Source organism: Crocuta crocuta, unplaced genomic scaffold (assembly GCF_008692635.1).
Source record: "Crocuta crocuta isolate KB4526 unplaced genomic scaffold, BGI_CrCroc_1.0 scaffold279, whole genome shotgun sequence".
Lineage (NCBI taxonomy): Eukaryota > Metazoa > Chordata > Mammalia > Carnivora > Hyaenidae > Crocuta > Crocuta crocuta.
In genome coordinates, this window is record NW_027551570.1 from 5430851 (window position 1) to 5448911 (window position 18061).

At 43.8% G+C, this 18061-nt stretch overlaps 1 protein-coding gene across 4 annotated transcripts in view; it reads right to left on the reverse strand.

The window, feature by feature from the left end:
• Nucleotides 1–13786: 13786 nt before the first annotated feature.
• Nucleotides 13787–18061, reverse strand: part of OXNAD1 (oxidoreductase NAD binding domain containing 1) — a 41904-nt gene continuing 37629 nt past the window's right edge. For all 4 annotated transcript variants that reach the window (XM_077750909.1, XM_077750908.1, XM_077750907.1 and 1 more), the window contains 4 exons: nucleotides 16206–16448; nucleotides 15319–15427; nucleotides 14425–14592; nucleotides 13787–14316 (listed from right to left, as the gene is read on the reverse strand). In XM_077750909.1, coding sequence (XP_077607035.1) covers nucleotides 14438–14592; nucleotides 15319–15427; nucleotides 16206–16448 — 507 coding nt within the window. In that variant the 3' untranslated portion in view covers nucleotides 13787–14316; nucleotides 14425–14437. The remainder of the gene's footprint in view (nucleotides 14317–14424; nucleotides 14593–15318; nucleotides 15428–16205; nucleotides 16449–18061) is intronic.

Below are 18061 nucleotides of genomic sequence, written 5' to 3' on the forward strand. Positions count from 1 at the left end.
TTTATTTTTGAGAGAGAATGAGCGAGTAGGGGCAGAGAGGGGGGTGGGGACAGAGGATCCCAAGTGGGCTCTGAGCTGACAGCAGAGAGCGCAATGTGGGCTCAAACTTGAGAACCGTGAGATCACGCCCTGAGCTGAAGTCAGACACTTAATTGACCACGCTACTACCCAGGCGCCCCCACCTATGTGGTTTTAAGTCCTACACACAGTGCTGGGAAGAGAGCCATGAATGAGACAGACCCTGTCCTGGCTCCCTCGGGGCTTACCCCACACACTAGGTTCCTGGACCAGTAGCAGTACTTGCAGAGAGTGGTGAGAGGTGCGGGACCCCATGAAGCCAGGGACAGGGAGATGTGACCTGCTCACAGAAGGCTCTGCTGAAAGACGAGCAGTCAGGTGAGCAGTCCACAGGGAAGCAGTGTGCCTCACAGCTCAGAGCGTGGCCTGGAGCCACACTGCCCCGCTAGAATCCTGACTCTGCCGCCTACCCAGGTGGGTGGCCTTGGGCAAGGAACCTAACCCGTCTGTGCCGCGGTTGCCTCATCTGTAAAATGGAGATCAACGTAGCTGTGAGAATGAAAGGAGTATATGCAAAGTGCTTCCAGAGCGTCTGGCACAAAGTAAGTGCTATACAGATGTTAGCAATGAGGAAGCAGGACTGAACAGGAGGAATTTGAGGGCAGGCTCTGAAGAAAGCAGCTTATGTTCATGTAACTGAAAGAAATCTACTAGAGCAGATTCGCAGAGCCGTGTGTGTGTGTGTGCGCGCGCGTGTGTGTGTGTGTAGGTAGGGGTGGGGAGTAGCAACGGTGAAATGAGAGACAGAGATGGATGGGCAGGGCCTGAGGCAGCTGAACCTCATGAACCATGGTAAGGACTCTGGTCCTCCCAGGAGTCATGGGGGGCCGTTGACCAGTTTTAAACAGGGAGATGATGTCAAATTTATATTTTTAAAAGATCTCTCTGGCTACTGAAGGAGAAAGGTGTGCAGGGGGCTCAGAGAGGGTGCAGAAGGAGGCTGGTATGTTAGTCCAGGTGGGAGTGTGGGTGGTTTGCACTTCAGTGGAGAGGGAGAGAAGAGGGGAACTTTGAGAGTAATTTAGGAGCAAAAATTGACTGGATTCTGCAACTGAACGGTGAGGGAGGTTTGGAAGCTACCAGCCACACCAGAAACCAACAAGGACTGTCCTTATTTAAAGTATTTCTTTGGAATAGGGGTGTCTGGGGTGACTTAGTCAGTTAGTTGAGCAGCTGACTCTTGATTTCAACCCAGGGCGTGATCTCACAGTTGGTGTGTTCAAGCCCCACATCAGGCTCCAACTGACATATCGGAACCTGCTTGGCATTCTCTCTCCCCCTCACTCTCTGCCCACACTCTCAAAATATTTTTAAAAAATAAAATGAAATAAACATTTCCTCAAAATAATAAATACTCCAGTGATAATCCCATTGTTTAAAACTTTTCTAGAACTCCTCTCATGGATTAGTTTTCAGGATTTGAGTGACTAATTCAACATGATTCTACAAAGTCACTAAAACGTGTCTTGATGCTTCCCTTAAGACCCAAAGAATAGGTCTTTAATTTCTGGAGGGAGGGAGTTGTCAGCAAACAGAAGCAGCTGGTGGGGAGGTACCATGGGTAAGGTATGCGTTGTACAACAGGAACTATTTGTCTGGGGTCAGAAGGACAGAGCCTAAGTTTTACGTCAAAACAATTTTTAATGGCGACAATTACAGCCAAAGGGAGGAAAGAGGCAAGATGGTGGAGAAGTAGGGAGCTCCACACACTTCGCTCGCCACCCTCTCTCAAACAGAGAAGGCCTGAAGACAAAGGACACTGAACCGCAGGAGTCTGGGAGGAAAAGAGACAGAGTCCACTAAGAAGACAACCTCATAGGTGGGTGATTGAGAACTGGGGAAGATACAAACGGGCTGGGACCAGAGACACGAAGGGGAGGGAGCCCCCCCCCACAGGGAAGAGAAAGAGCGGCTGAAACTGCTCACAGAACTGCCCCTGGAGAAGAGAAAAACCTCGTCCTGGGACGGACAGGGTCCTAACATCCCATCCCTAACTGCAGGGCGTTCAGAGGGTGATCCTGTTTCCAGCTGTGGTGCTGACACTGGGCTGGGTGCCCCGCTCCCAGGTGGCACCAGGAGAACTGCTCCGCTGCTCTCCCGGCTCGATCCCCAGCTGGGAAGTGGCCCGGCCTGTGGGATTACATTTCGGGAAATATCAATAAAACGCACGGACTAAGATCTGGAAATGAGGCGTGGCTTGGGACAGAGAATACGGCCCACCCTGGCTACGCCCACGGCACAGGGAGATCAGACCCAAAAGAGCGATTTGCAACACTTGGTTCGAGAAGGGATTGGGGCACCACCATTTATCTCCCCACAACCACCAAGGCAGGGCCTCAGAGTGTGGCCCGCGGGACGCAGTGGACGTGAGACTTGCCTACACCAAACCATGCCCATCCCTGCTACAGAGATTTTTTTTTTAACACCAGAGCCCAGAGCAAGACCACCATGGATGCACTGCAAAGAACACAATGACTCTAAACCCATATTTTTCAATAATCACACTGAATATAAACACTAAATGCTCCAATCAAAAGACATAGGGTAGCAGAATGGATAAAAAAACAAAATCCATCTATCTGCTGTCTATAAGAGACTCATTTTAGACCCGAGGACACCTTCAGATTGAAAGTAAAGGGATAGAGAAATATCTATCATCCTACTGGAAGTCAAAAGAAAGCCGGAGTAGCCATACTTTTATCGGACAAACTGACTTTAAAGACAGTAACAAGGGATGAAGAAGGGCATTATATAATAACTACAAGGTCTATCCATCAGGAAGAGCTAACAATTATAAATGTCTACGCACCAAATACTGGAGCACCCAAATACATAAAACAACTAATCACAAACAAACAATCTTATGGATAAGAATGTGCTAATAGCAGGGGACTCTAATACTCCACTTAGAGCAATGGATAGACCAACTAGATAGACATAAGATCACTTAAGAAACAATGGACTTGAATGACACATTGGACCAAATGGATTTGACAGATATATTTAGAACTCTACATCCTGAGGCCATGGAATTCACTTTCTTCTCAAGTGTGCATGGCATGTTCTCCAAGATAAATCACATACTGGGACATAAAGCAGTCAATAAATATAAAAGAATCAAGATCATACCATGCACACTTTCAGATCACAATGCTATGAAACTTGAAATCAATCACAGCAAAAAGTCTGGAAAGCCTGCAAAAACATGGAGGTAAAAGAACACCCTACTAAAGAACGAATGGGCCAATCAAGCAATTAGAGAAGAAATTCAAGATAGATGGAAACAAATGAAACTGAAAATACTCCAAACTCTTTGTGATGTGGCAAAGGAAGTCCTAAGAGGAAAGTACATTGCACTCCTGGCCTATTTCAAGAAATTAGAAAAAGCGCAAATGCAAAATATAACAGGATACCTTAAGGAACTAGAAGGAGAGCAACATGAGCACCCCAAAACCAGTAGAAGAGAAATAATAAAATCAGGGCAGAAATAAACAATATAGAATCCAAAAAAAAAACAGTTGAACAGATTGATGAAACCAAGAGTTGGTTTTTTGAAAAAATAAACAAAATTGACAAACCTCTAGGCAGGCTTCTCAAAAAGAAAAGAGAGAGCATCCAAATAGACAAAATCATGAATGAAAATCGACTTACTACAACTAGCCCCTCAGAAATACAAGCAATTATCAGGGAATACTATGAAAAATTATATGCCAACAAACTGGACAACTTAGAAGAAATGGACAAATTCCTAAACATACACGCACTACCAAAATTCAAACGGGGAGAGATAGAAAATCTGAACAGACCCATAACTAGTGAAGACATGGAAACAGTTATCAAAAATCTCCCAACAAATAAGAGCCCTGGGCCAGATGGCTTCCCTGGGGAATTCTACCGGACATTTAAATCAGAGTTAATACCCTTTCTTCTCAAGCTATTCCAAAAAATAGAAATTGAAGGAAAACTTCTGGACTCATTTTACAAAGCCAGCATCACTTTGATTCCCAAGCCAGACAGAAACCCAGCAAAAAAAAGAGAACTACAGGCCAATATCCTTGATGAATACAGATGCAAAAATCCTCAATAAGAAAACTTGCAAATCGAATTCAACAGCACATAAAAAGAATTACCCACCATGATCAAGTGGGATTCATTCCTGGGTTAAAGGGCTGGTTCAATATTTGCAAAAAATCTGTGATACATCACATTAACAATAGAAAAGATGGGGCGCCTAGGTGGCTGAGTTGGTTAAGTGTCCAACTTCAGCTCAGGTCACGATTTCAAGGTTCATGGGTTCAAGCCCCGCATCAGGCTCTGTGCTGACAGCTAGCTCAGGGCCTGGAGCCTGCTTCGGATTCTGTGTCTCTTTCTCTCTGACCTTCCCCTGCTCACACTGTCTCTATCTCTCTCTCTCCAAAAATAAATAAAACATTAAAAAAAAAAGATAATAACCATATGATCTTGTCGATAGATGCAGAAAAAGCATTTGTCAAAATACAGCATCCGTTCTTAATAACAACCCGCGAGATCAAGTTGGGATAGAAGGAACTTACTTAAACATCATAAAAGCCATCTATGAGAAGCCCTCAGCTAACATCATCCTCAATGGGGAAAAAATGAGAGCTCTCCCCCTGAAATCAGGAACACGACATGGAAGTCCACTCTTACCACTGTTGTTTAACGTAGTGCTTGAAGTCCTAGCATCAGCAATCAGACAACAAAAGAAAAGGCATCAGAATTGGCAAAGAAGTCAAACTTTCACTTTTCACAGAGACATGATACTCTACATAGAAAACCCAACAGACTCCACCAGAAGCCTACTAGAACTGATCCATGAATTCAGCAAAGTTGCAGGGTACAAAATCAATGTACAAAAATCGGTTGCATTTTTATACACCAACAATGAAGCAACAGAAAGAGAAATCAAGAAACCAATCACATTCACAATTGCACAAAAAACCATTAAATACCTAGGAATAAACCTAACGAAAGATATAGGACATCAGTATGATGAAAACTATAGAAAACTTATGAAGGAAATTGAAGAAGACACAAAGAAATGGAAAAACATTCCATGCTCATGGATAGGAAGAATACATATAGTTAAAATGTCATTACTACCCAAAGCAATCTACACATTCAATGCAATCCCAATCAAAATTGCACCAGCATTCTTCTCAAAACTAGAACAAACTATCCTAAAATTTGTATGGAACCACAAAAGACCCCAAATAGCCAAAGTAATATTGAAGAAGAAAACCAACATAGGAGGCATCACAATCCCAGACTTTAGCCTGTACTACAAAGCTGCAATCATCAAGACAGTATGGTATTGGCACAAAAACAGACACACAGACCAATGGAATAGAATAGAGGACTCAGAATTGGACCCACAAATGTATGGCCAACTAGTCTTTGACAAAGCGGGAAAGAGTATCCAGTGGAAAAAAGACAGCCTCTTTAACAGATGGTGCTGGGAGAACTGGACAGCAATATGCAAAAGAATGAAACTAGATCACTGTCTCACATCATTCACAAAAATAAACTCAAAATGGATAAACGACCTGAATGTGACACAGGAAACCATCAAAACCCTAGAGGAGAAAGCAGGAAACAGCCTCCTTGACCTCAACCATAGTAATTTCTTACTTGACACATCCCCAAAGACAAGGGAATCAAGAGCAAAAATGAACTATTGGGACCTCATTAGGATTAAAAGCTTCTGTACTGCAAAGAAAACAATCAATAAAACTAATAGACAACCGACGGAATGGGAAAAGACTGTTGCAAATGACATTATCAGATAAAGGGCTATATCCAAAATCGATAAGGAATTCACCAAACTCCACACCTGAAAAACAAACAACCCAGTAAAGAAATGGGCAGAAGACATGAACAGACACTTCTCCAAAGAGGACATCCAGATGGCCAACAGACACATGAAACGATGCTCAGTGTCCGTCGTCATCAGGGAAATGCAGAGCAAAACCACACTGAGATACCACCTCACGGCAGTCAGAGTGGCTAGAATGAACAAATCAGGAGACTCTAGATGCTGGTGAGGATGTGGAGAAACGGTTACCCTCCTACACTGCTGGTGGGAATGTAAACTGGTGCAGCCCCTCTGGAAAACCGTGTATAGGCTCCTCAAAAAATTAACAATAGAACTCCCCTATGACCCAGCAACAGCACTACTAGGAATTTACCCAAGGGATACAGGAGTGCTGATGCAAAGGGGCACATGTATCCCAATGTTCACAGCAGTGCTTTCAACAATAGCCAAAACATGGAAAGAGCCTAAATGTCAACTGACGAATGGATCAAGAAGATGTGGTTTATCTATACAATGGAATACTACATGGCAATGAGAAAGAATGATATCTGGCTATTTGTAGCAATGTGGATGGAACTTGAGGGTGTTAGCTGAGCAAAATAAGTCAGGCCGAGAAGGACAGATACCATATGTTTTCACTTGTAAGTGGATCAGGAGGAACTTAACAGAGGACCATGGGGGAGCAGAAGGGGAAAAACAGTTGGGGAGAGGGAGGGAGGCAAACCATGAGAGACTCTTGAATACTGAGAACAAACTGAGGGCTGATGGGGGTGGGAGAGAGGGGAAGGGGGAAGATGGGCATAGAGGAGGGCATTTGTTGGGATGAGCACTGGGTGTTATATGGAAACCAACTTGACAATAAACTGTAAGGAAAAATAAATAAATAAAAAGGTGGTTCCATTTAAAAAATAAAAAAAAGAAATAGAGTAAAAGGATTCATTCAATCCACAGACATTTTGGAAACATGTATCCCATGTTGGTTGACCAGTAAAAGGAAGCAAGCTTTCTACCCTATAAGTGATGCAGTCTTTAGTAATAAATACTTCTGTATTTAAATGTGTTGCTCACTAGTTAGTAAGTTCAGTATGGCTTTGGGTTTTCTGCTGCTGCCTCTAAATAATATAAAGTTTAATGAAGATAAAACTTAGATTTCACTTACCAGGGTATTAAAATGCTTCCTGCAATGATCCTCTGTTTGCAAACCTTCTGGGGTACCTCCTCTCTTGTTGATTCTTTAGCAAAAAGAACAAGAAACTCATCTTGGAAGGAAGGACAACTGGCAAGCTTGTTAGTTTCTGGATCCCGAAATGCCTAAGTTGCTGTTGAGAAAGCTCTTCCTTTTCACGAAGCCAGGGAACTATCAATTCAGCCGCTGTCTCAGTCCAGCCCACCTTAAGCCCCAACAGGCAAATGTTGTCAGTTTTCTTTCTTATTAATGGTGAATCCACCATTTCTCCTGAGCCCCAATTCCAGAATTTAATCAGCACTACGGTGCAAAAGTCCTCTACATCAAACCAAACTTTTCCCCTGCTTCAGTCCCAGGCAGTTTCTTCTTATTTTGTGGACACTGGAGATGCAAACAACAGTCACTGCAACAATGAATCAAATATTTAAAGACAGTTAAGACCCTCCTTAGTCATCTCTCATCAGAATGGCCAACCTCCACTCCCCTTGATCTCTAAGGCCCGTTTTTTCCATCAGGAAAATTGCAGAACGATTGTGCTGAGAGGGATTTTAGGCTGTGTAGTCCCACCCACCTGACGGATCAGGAGAGCAGGTCACAGAGATGGTGAGTCAGGCAGGGACTGTACAACAACGGATGACTTAGGTCTCTTGATGCCTGGCACCCTCTTCTCTCCAGCCTGCTATGCAGTCAGCTAAACTTGCTTCATTCTTTTTCTTCTCTCTAGGTGCTTATAGTCCCAATGGACAGGCTTAGTTGGATTTTTTTTTTTTTTAAATCTCACTAAATGGAGTGCTCTGGCAATGGAGTGTTCTGGTTAAATGAGTCTCTCTTTAAAAAAAGGTGGGGGGAACAAGTCTACCCTGTTGATGAGGGGGGAGGATTTTGGAACAAAGGGCTGGGTCTGTGGACAGGAAGGAGACCAAGTCTCATAGGTAACACATTGTCACTGCCAGCCATGTGCGCTTATGGGTAAAATGGGACAGTATCACCCTGATCACCTTGCCTACTTCAAACAGATGTTGTGGATAATTCAATGAGATAAAACAAAGTCTTGTCAAATGCCAAGCGCTCCTGTAGTATTTATTTGATAATAGAACTCCAACCAAAATCTAGACCAGCAGTGAATTCAGGTGAACTCCAGAGTTACTATTTCCCATCACTTTTCCTGTGAAAATGAACATCTACTGCTATGTGTAAAACCCTTGTGTTTAAATAATCTAGAGATGGAAAAAAAGGAGTTAAATACAGAATATACTAAAAAGCTGTAATAATTAGAACAGTGCTGTATCAGAGCAGGGACAAATAAATAGACCTATGGAACAGAGTCTAGGGGGGAAAAAAATCCATCTGTAGGTGGGAATTTCATACGTGATAAAGGAGGCATTTCAATTCATTGAGGGAAAGTGTGGAATATTCGATAAATGGTGATTGATGGGCAACTAGCGAGCTTATATGAAAAGTCAAATAGTTATCCCCCATCAAGCACAAAAATTAATCCCCAATAAATTAAAGACCTGCCAAAGTATCAGAAGAAAGTATATTCATAAAAGCCAAGGGAAAATATTTGATTATATATAAATTTAAAAATCTGGTGCAAGTTATAACAAACAACTCAGGGACAATAACAGATTGGGAAAAAAATATTTGCAGTGCATATACAGACAAAAGTTTAGCATGCATTCTATTTTATAAAGAGTCACAAATCCATAAGATCTCAAAAGACATAAAATGTGAACACACCATTCTAAAAAAATGTCTAAAACATTTTAGCAAAAATTGCTAGGGAGCAATCAGGAAATTAATTTTTTAATTAATGTGACTAGGAAGCATACTTTAAAGACTTAACCTAGTGTTGTCAGAAAGCAGAGAAATGGGTACTGTTACTCCATTAGAATATAAGTAGATTAGGCATTTTATAGGGTCATTTGGCAATACCAGCCAATTTTTGATCCAAAAATAACCCAGAAATGACAGGATCTGGCTAAATTTTTTAAAACAGAAATGATCTAGAAATGACAAGATACACGCACAAAAATTACACAAGTTTGTTTCCGGCAGTACTGTTTGTAATATGCCCAAACTGGGAAGAGTGCAGACGTCCATCATAGAGATGTAATTACACACATGATGGCATACATCCATAGCTGGGAGCACGCAAGAGTGAAATTCACAAGTGCATGTATCTGTGTGTACAAGATTAATACACTGCAAAAGGTCTAATACCTAGCAAGCTCTTTACATAGATGTTCACGCTAGGCCAGGGAATGGGATGGGAGAGAAGATTAAGATTTGGCATTTTGGTGCACATACTTTCATATTATTTGATTTTTGATAAAATCATATTCATCAGGTAATTAAGAAAGAACAAAGGAATAGACAAAATCTTAGGACATGGAGATGAGATGGAGGTCAGGCTTATGGGCTCCTGCAGGGGTGGAGAGTTGGGAGGGTCGGCGGTGTGGAGGTGTGGGCGTTTAAGAACACAGAACAGACTGGATGGAGATGCCTGTTCAATAAGGAAGAAGTCTGGACTCCTGAACACAAACACTTTTCAGTGCACGCCTTGAGTGGATGGGGGGTTAGGAGGTATCTTCATATGTCATCACCAGCCTGCTGCGGAGGCACATATTAGGAGAGGAGAATATTAAAGACAAGGCATCCCATTACTTCTCAGAGATGAGAATAACCTACTTCTTGGAGTTTCATTTAAAATAAGATGAAATAACAGCACTCAGGTTAAATTATCAGCATACGATCATCTGCAGTACCCAGGAATGACGGAAATTGCTATTTTCCAATCAGAAAGAAAACAAAACTCTCCAGCAAAGGCGAATGACCCCCGGGTGATCGCCGCGCATGTGCACACATACTGCTATTCACACAAGCGCACGTGAACACACCTGCAGCAGCTCTGCGACCTGTGGTAACAGCCTTCCTGAGCACTGTCTCCAGAGTGTGGGCACAGCCCTTCCCATTGCCCCTTCCCAGGCCTCCACTCACAGGATGTCATCCTCCAGTGACCTATCCAGCCAGCCGCCTTCTATAGCTTCCCTTTCGATTGGTGACACTTGCAAATAAACCATTCTGCCTTCCAAAGCAGGTCTACTTTCAGTTTTTCAACAGACTTAACTTGCTTGGATAACCAGATACTTTCCTATCTTTAATCTCTAGCACAGTGACTGCACATACTAGGTGCTCAATAAATCACACTTAGCCAACTTCTCACCCTCCAGAAAAGGCCATCTACCTCCCCAACTGGTATCCCACTAAATGATTCTTTCTTAGTTTTTCAGGCTGTTATTTCTCTCATCTTAAAAATAACCAACTCTGGCTTGGTTAATAGCACTGTACCAACTTTACTGTTGACTTCTTAGTTTTGATAATTACACCATGGTTATGTAGGACGTTGATATTCAGGGAAGCTGGGTAAAAGGTATATGGGAGCCCTTTGCAGCTCTTCTGTAAATCTAAAGTTATTTTGAAATAAAAAGTTTTAAAACAAAATCGTAAGGAATAAAAGAAAAGGGGGTGTGGGGATGAGTTTTATGGACTCTACTTGCCTTTCCCATCTTTTTCTTTCCCTTCATAGTAAAACTCTTTGAAACCATTATCTATCCTCACTCATTACAATTTCTTTCCTGCCAGTTGCTCCTAAAGCTACCGCATTCTTCACGTTTTTTTTTTTTTCTTAACATTCATCTCACCGAGATCACCAGGGATCCTTCCAGTTGCTAAATCAATGGCCGCTCATCGGAACGCATCTTTCCTGTCCTGCCAGCAGCACGACACAGTTGGCCAGTCTGTCCTGGAAACACTGTCTCCACACAGTGTGCTGACACCACACTCATCTTCTATTCCTCCTTCTTTTTTATTAGAGCACAGTTTGCAACTCTGAGAGCCTCAAACCTCAGCAACCCCCACAACTAACACAGCAGGGGCTGAAACAAGCTGGACAGCAAAAATTTGGCCACAACAGATACAATCAAACATTCAGAAAGCCATGAGTTCATAATGATACTTTAAAAAAATCTCACTGGCGACCAGCTTTGGAGGTTGCTTGGGCACCAATTCATATTAGACTAACTGATAAAGAGAAAAGAATCAAGCATTGATTCTTTCATAATTGTTGTTAAGATTTTAAAGTAGTGGCTTACCTTACTCCAGAACCAGGGTTCCAAGCAACACCTTTATCTCAGAGCTCCATGCACACCTGTAGACACCTGTGGGGGAGGGATGGTGGACTATTTGGGAAAGACCAAGTATTTTTTCCATTTTCTGGTAAGTGCTGGTACTCATACCAACAGTTCAAGTCTGAGAAAGACTCATACATCATCTTAACCTAGCTCTTGAATACACTGTAGAAGTGTCTCGTGTCACAAAAAGAAACATCTTTTCATAAACTCATTAGGTCAGGATGATCTCTAAGAATTCCTTTAGGGGCGCCTGGGGGGCCCGGTTGGTTCAACATCTGACACTAGATTTCAGCTCCAGTCATGATCTCACAGTTTCTGGGACCGAGCTCCATATCGAACTCTGCACTCATGGCATGGAGCCTGCTTGGGATTCTTTCTCTCTCCCTCTCTTTCAAAATAAATAAATAAATAAACATTGGAAAAAAAAAAAAAGAAGTCCTTTAACACAGCTCATTATCTTAGGCAGTCCCTTTCACCCGCGGAAGAAATATTTATTAAGCACCTGTTGTGTGCCAAGCACAGTACTGAACAAGACAGGGCCCTACCTGCATGTAGCTTAAAGGTTAGTGGACTAAATCTAAGCCATCCAGCCTCTTGAAATCCTTTCGGAATAAGATAAGGAATAGCAAATTAATAACATACTCATCACATTTAGTCCCCATAACAGCCCTAGGAGGTACGTAGTATTGGCTCTATTTTATATGCAGTAGCAAGTGTGTGCACACATGTGTGTAATTACAAACTGAGGCATGACACACTTGAGGGACTCACTCAAGGTCATCCATCTAGTAAGCAGTATGACTCCAGGGCTCTCTCCAGTCTACACTCAGCCTCTACACCATAAATCCATGCCGCCCTGGCTGGAGTCCGTTCAATCTGAGTACCAGAGAGATCGTGACTAGCCCAGCAAACAAGGCAACAGGCCATTCTTGGTCAACAGACCAGAAATACTGTCCAGCACTCAGCACCAGAAATGAGCTGGAAGGGACTACAGTCCAAGCAAAGGTCATACCTGGCCCATCTAGGAAGGTTACAGATGGTGACAGTCACTGGCAGGGTGGTGGGGAGGACAGGTAGCCCTTGCTCTGTGACAACAGCAGGCAGAGGCCGTGGTGGGGGGGACAGAGGCCGTGGATGGTACCTCCCTCTGCTCCCATCTGTGCTGAGGAGGCTCGCCCTGCGCCTCCACTCCCAACACGAAAGAGCCTGGGGTGGCCACTTTCTCTATACCTTTGTGTCCCCACCCCTCCCAGCTGCCTTTGCCAGTCAGCAGAAGAGCCCCCTCCTGCTCCCACATCCCTGAATCTCATCATGCTGTGCTCCTATGCCTCTTGAGTAGTCAGCCCTAAAGCCCAGCCCTTGGGGGCCAATTGATGAGTCAGGACTCATTGCAGCCGGAGCCTCTGATATTGCCTCCCCTCACCCATGAAATGCAGATGATCACTGCCTTGAACAGACTGAAATTCCCATCAGGTCAACAGCCTCCATTTCTTCCTGCTTAACTTGAATATGGGATTGAAATAGCTGACAGATGATCTTTGCTTAAAACCTGACAAGGTTCAGGGGCACTTGGGCAACTCAGTTGGTTAAGCATCTGACTCTTGATTTCAGCTCCGGTCATGGTCTCATGGTTCATGGGTTCCAGCTCCGCATCTGACTCTGCACTGATAGTGTGGAGCCTGCTTGGGATTCTCTCCCCTCTCTCCCACCCTGCCCTTCCCTTGCTCTCTCAAAAAATAAAAACTTAAAAATCTTTTTAAAAACTTGACAAAATTCAAAACGGGGCAGAGACCATAATAATGGTGCCAGCCATCACCAAGTCCCGTAAATGAATTATGTAGTTAAGCCCCAAAGTCCCTGCGAGGCCTGCAGCCACAGAGACGACAAAGAGCAGGCTGTCTTTTCCCATCAGCTCAGGCACAAAATCCCAACTGGGACTCCTGTGTCCCCAGAACCGATCTTCCCTCCTTCCCAGACACCTTTGACCCTCCCAGTATTCTCCAAGCTGGCAGCCTTGGGCCCAACCCTGTGTGTCACAGAAAGAAGGACCTGGCCTCAACCTATGGACTTTTGGCTGTTTAAAGATCTAAACGAAGGTAAGAAGAGTGGTCTGCTTCCCAGTAGTTTCATTAGAGCAGCCCTGCAAGGAGGCTCCACCATCCTCTGCACCCACCCCGGGGGCTGCCTCCCAACCCCAGGCTTAGCAAGGAGCTACGTGCTAGTTGCTTTCTTTCAATCATTCAACAAGTACGTATTGCAGAGCTGTTGGTGCCAAGAGGAACCCTGGCAAAGAAATTAAATAAAAGGCAGAAGAGCAGGATTTGGAAATGGCTCTATCTATACCCCCTAATCAATCCTCAGCACATTTTTACAGCCAGCTAGCCTGGCCACTGAAGGCAAGATTCAGCATGGAATCCAGCAGTCACCAATGCTTTTGTCCCAAACAAGAAGCCACCTCCCTCCATGTCATGTTAAGGCAGACAACCAAGACACAAAGCACAGGAAGGATTTCATTTGAGGACAGACTAACAATTCACCAGGATACATACTTAGGACATTCATCAACACTAAGCGAACATACCAGGTAACAATTCCCTAAACAAGTTTTCCTAATAATTTTCTATTTCCAAACCCAAATTTGATGGTCTGAAGAAGCAAGGCTTCAGGCTGTAGTAAGCTGAACTAAGACCTTAAATATACAGAATTTTCAAGATAAGATTAATAAGAATGTGTTTAAATTATAAGTTTACTGGATATAAGATACATAGGTTGCTACCAAATAAAGATAGCCTTTATCTTACACACAGAACATTTGCATGTGATTAAGTTAAAGTATAGTCTCTTTTGTCCCTAAGGGGATAGAACACCTATACTGACCAATTCAAGATGTATAATCAAACAGTTATTAATAAAATAAGATCAATATAGCAAAACTAATTTGCTCAATGAAGTCTTTGCAAAACGTTTGTCATTGAAGTCTGTCAGCTGGTTTTTCTTTGATGCTCCAGCTGGTCACTTAGTTCAGCCTTAAAAACAAAAACAAAAACAAAAATGTTGAGTAGAGGTAAATTCATGGTACCACAAATCACACATCTGTTACTGCCCTGAGTGGATTTCACAGCTTTCTCTCCTACCTCTGTCCGCTCCCTACCACCACTTCTCAAAGCAAATGTGTTCTTTGGGAACGTGGCTGTTTTCCAGTTGCTTGGAGAAAAAGTCTGTCATTGGAGGTGGGCCACAAATATAGAACAAAGTCTCTTTTGAAATATGATCTCTTATCTCCTTCTCCGTTATTCTTCCTTCTACCAGGAAAAAACAAAACAAAACAAAAACACACACACACAAAAAAAAACACAAAGAAAAACAGAATAAACACTAAATGAGCCAGACATGCCTGTACCGAAATGAGGAAGGACTAATCACCACTCAGCAACAGTGCTGGCTTCCAGGAACTCAAGCTCAGGGAATCTAGTGCAGAGTCCCTCACACACGGCTCCTGGCCATCACACCGGGACCAGACCCAAGAGGAGAGAGTACATCTCCAGGTTTCCTAAACTTACAGAGGGCAAAGTGGGAAGGCCACTGTCATGCACTCTTCAGACACGGCCAGTTAGCTTATGAATCTTTGGTAGATTCAGAACTCACTTCAGCAAAGTAAATAAACTGGTGAAAAATCTTTCCAGGCAGGGGAAACCATGAGTAGTTTAAATGACCATGAATGGCCATTGGCACCAATTCAGTCAAAGTTGGAATATAAATTCTCTGTAGGCATACTACAACGATGATGCAAAGTTTGCCTTAAAAAATGTGGAAAATAAATTTTTAATATGGGCAGTAAGAAACCTGTATATAATAAGTAATTCCCACTAACTCCATCCTTATTTTTCCACGATGAATCACCTCCCAGCTCCCCAGGTAGGGACATTCCTAGCCAGCAACTCCCAATGGTAAAGCATCCACACTCAACCAACCGGCACGTCCTCCAAACAACTGCGTGGAGATAGTCAAAATATCTTCAGGGGACTCACCCGTGAGGTACGGCTGGAGTTCTGCACTGATTTGTGTAGTCTGTTTGGTAACATGCAAACTGCACGCAATCTTCTCAGGAAATTCATTTACTAAATCGAGGATATTTTGCTGGAATGTCAAACATATTTGGTCACACTACAATTTTAAAAAATCAAAACAGATGTGCACAACCCCTGCCGCCGAGCGTCGACTCCCATTCTGCACACGTCTGCCACTCTTCCTCCCACTTAGAGAGGTATTGTCTGTAGCCTAGCAGGCCGGAGCAGTCAGAGTACAGAGGGCTATTTGGCTTTAATTGAAATCTGAATATGCTAACAAGCATATTACTAACTCTCCGGGAGTTTTTTCTTTCTCCTTTTTCTCAAGCATTGGCAATTAAGCAGCAGTTTCACTGACCACAGTTGTGTCTTTTAACTGTTTCTGTTCTTTTGTTCATCCTGCAGCTGCAAAGCAATCCAGAGTAAAAGCCTTCTCCTGTCAAATGTACTTCGTTTCCACAGATGCAAGTGACGGGGGTTTCGTTTACCCACCGGGTCCAAACTCTCTGCCTCTCACCTACTCCTGTAACACACGAGCCCACCAGTAGGTCTCCTGACTATGGAATCTCAGGGATGTGGTGACTTTTCTGTTCATCTGCCTCCAGATTCAAGCCCACAAACCTGCCCTACACCTGTCACTTCAGTGGGCGTGTCCTCAACACTAGCTGTTTCATTGTCCTGTGTCACAAGTGTTGGTTAATTCCCATCTGAACATGATAAAGTCTTGTCAGGCCTTTTGTTGGAACGGTTGCAGAGAAGACAGAACCAACGGAAGAAAGTTCTGTGAATGATTAAAACCATGACACGTGTGCTCATGGCAAGCTACAAGACATGTGTTTCTCCATTACCTTAAACAGGAGCTCACTGGTGTTTTTTGCACTGTAGAAGAGCTTTATTGTTCCAACCTCATAGCCACTTCCTTTGTTCACCCGGTCTCTGTGGAGGTCTGCCGCATACCGCAGGATGGAAAGCAGAGGGTTAATTCCGACTCCCCCCGCAATCAACACCAAGTTTCTAGAGGCGTCTGCAGGCTGAGGGTCAAAGAAGAACTCTCCACCCACTCTCACGGCCACTTCAGAGTCAAGTGTACACTGGGGCAGGAACGAAAAGATAGTTCCATTAGTCCTTTGTGACACAGGTCTTAAACATTATGCTCTTCTTTAATAAAACGGACTGTGTCTGCCTCCTGCATGTTTATCAATGTTTAGGACTATTTTTACAGCCGGCTCTCAATTGTCCCAGGGCCCTGTGACCCGATTCCACTTGTCTGTTATACAGGCCATTTGCTACTCTGCCTTTGTGATTCACAGTGCACAGCCACTCCAGTACGGACAAAAGGAGACTCACGTCAGTAGTTTTGCCATTTGTTAACTTCTTAGGTGATGAGTTGGGTTGTGGAAAAAGGCACTGAACTCAGAGGACAGCTCTGAAGCGTGAGTTTCCTTCCCTGTGGGGCACTCCTGTTTGCTAACCAAAGTCATGGAGCTGAGATCGGCAGGATGGAGCAGGTGTCACTACATTGCGGCTGTCCTGGGCTCATCAGAGAAGACCCTGGGGACCGGGGGCTTCCTCCGGGTCACCAGCAGGGCACAGCCAGAGCAGTCGCACAGGCTTGAGGCCAGCCCTGCAGTGCTGCTAGATACTGCCCGCTTCTCCCTGGAGAGGTGAGGACAGACAGCAGAGGCTCACACTAGGAGGGGCTACCACATACACCCACCCCACCCATGTAAAGCACCCTATGTGGTGAGGCCACTTAGACCAGAAATACCATCAGAGCTGAATGCACTGGTCTTCCATTGGGGTGATCCTGCCCTTGATGGGGTGTTTGGGAAACACGTGTTGACACTTTTTTATTGAAATCATGGTTTGGGAAACCCAAATGGCAAGGGGCAGGGCCAAAGACGCTAGATGTCTTGTAAAGTTAGCAGTGTCCCAGAGCCAGGTCCTGTTCAGCTGATGGCTAAAGTCTGAGGAATTTCGTGAGCCAGTTGCTACTGGTAGTGTGAAATCAGCCATTGAGGGAATATCTGCAGCACAGAAATCAGCAAATGCTGCAATTGAGGGCTTTTTTTGTACTCAGAGAGCCAGTCTAGCAGCACATCATTATCTGCAATGCACAGGACTGCCCTGCAGAAACTTCCGAATAGCCCACAGGACATAAATGTAGGTGAAAACTGGTTCGTAATGATCTGAGACTAGATCCTAACTCAGTTTACAAAAAACGCAAAGCACTTTTTTGCACACATCTAGTGGCGTCTGAATTTTCCAGAATGTAACCATCATGTGGATTGTACTCTGTTGTATCCAGAACTTTCCCAAATATGTTCACTGTTCTGGAAAACCACATCCTGGTTGGTAACATGCACGTGTGATGTTTCTGTCACCATAAACAACCTTACGATCTGCATCTGTAGACGGTCTGCTCATGGTGATTCCATGCTGAAGAATATCCGTCTGCCTACTTCATTCAATCTTCTAGTTACGATACGCCCAACCACTGATATACTGAAACACACAGGGCTACATGGGTGGCCCAGTCGGTTAAGCGTCTTACTTGAGCTCAAGTCGTGATCTTGCAGTTTGTGAGCTCATGCCTGGCATCAGGCTCTCCGCTGTCAGTGCAGAGCCTGCTTTGTATACTCTGTCCCCCCTCTCTTTGCACCTCCCCCTCCTTGTGCTCTCTCTCTCTCAAAAATAAAATAAA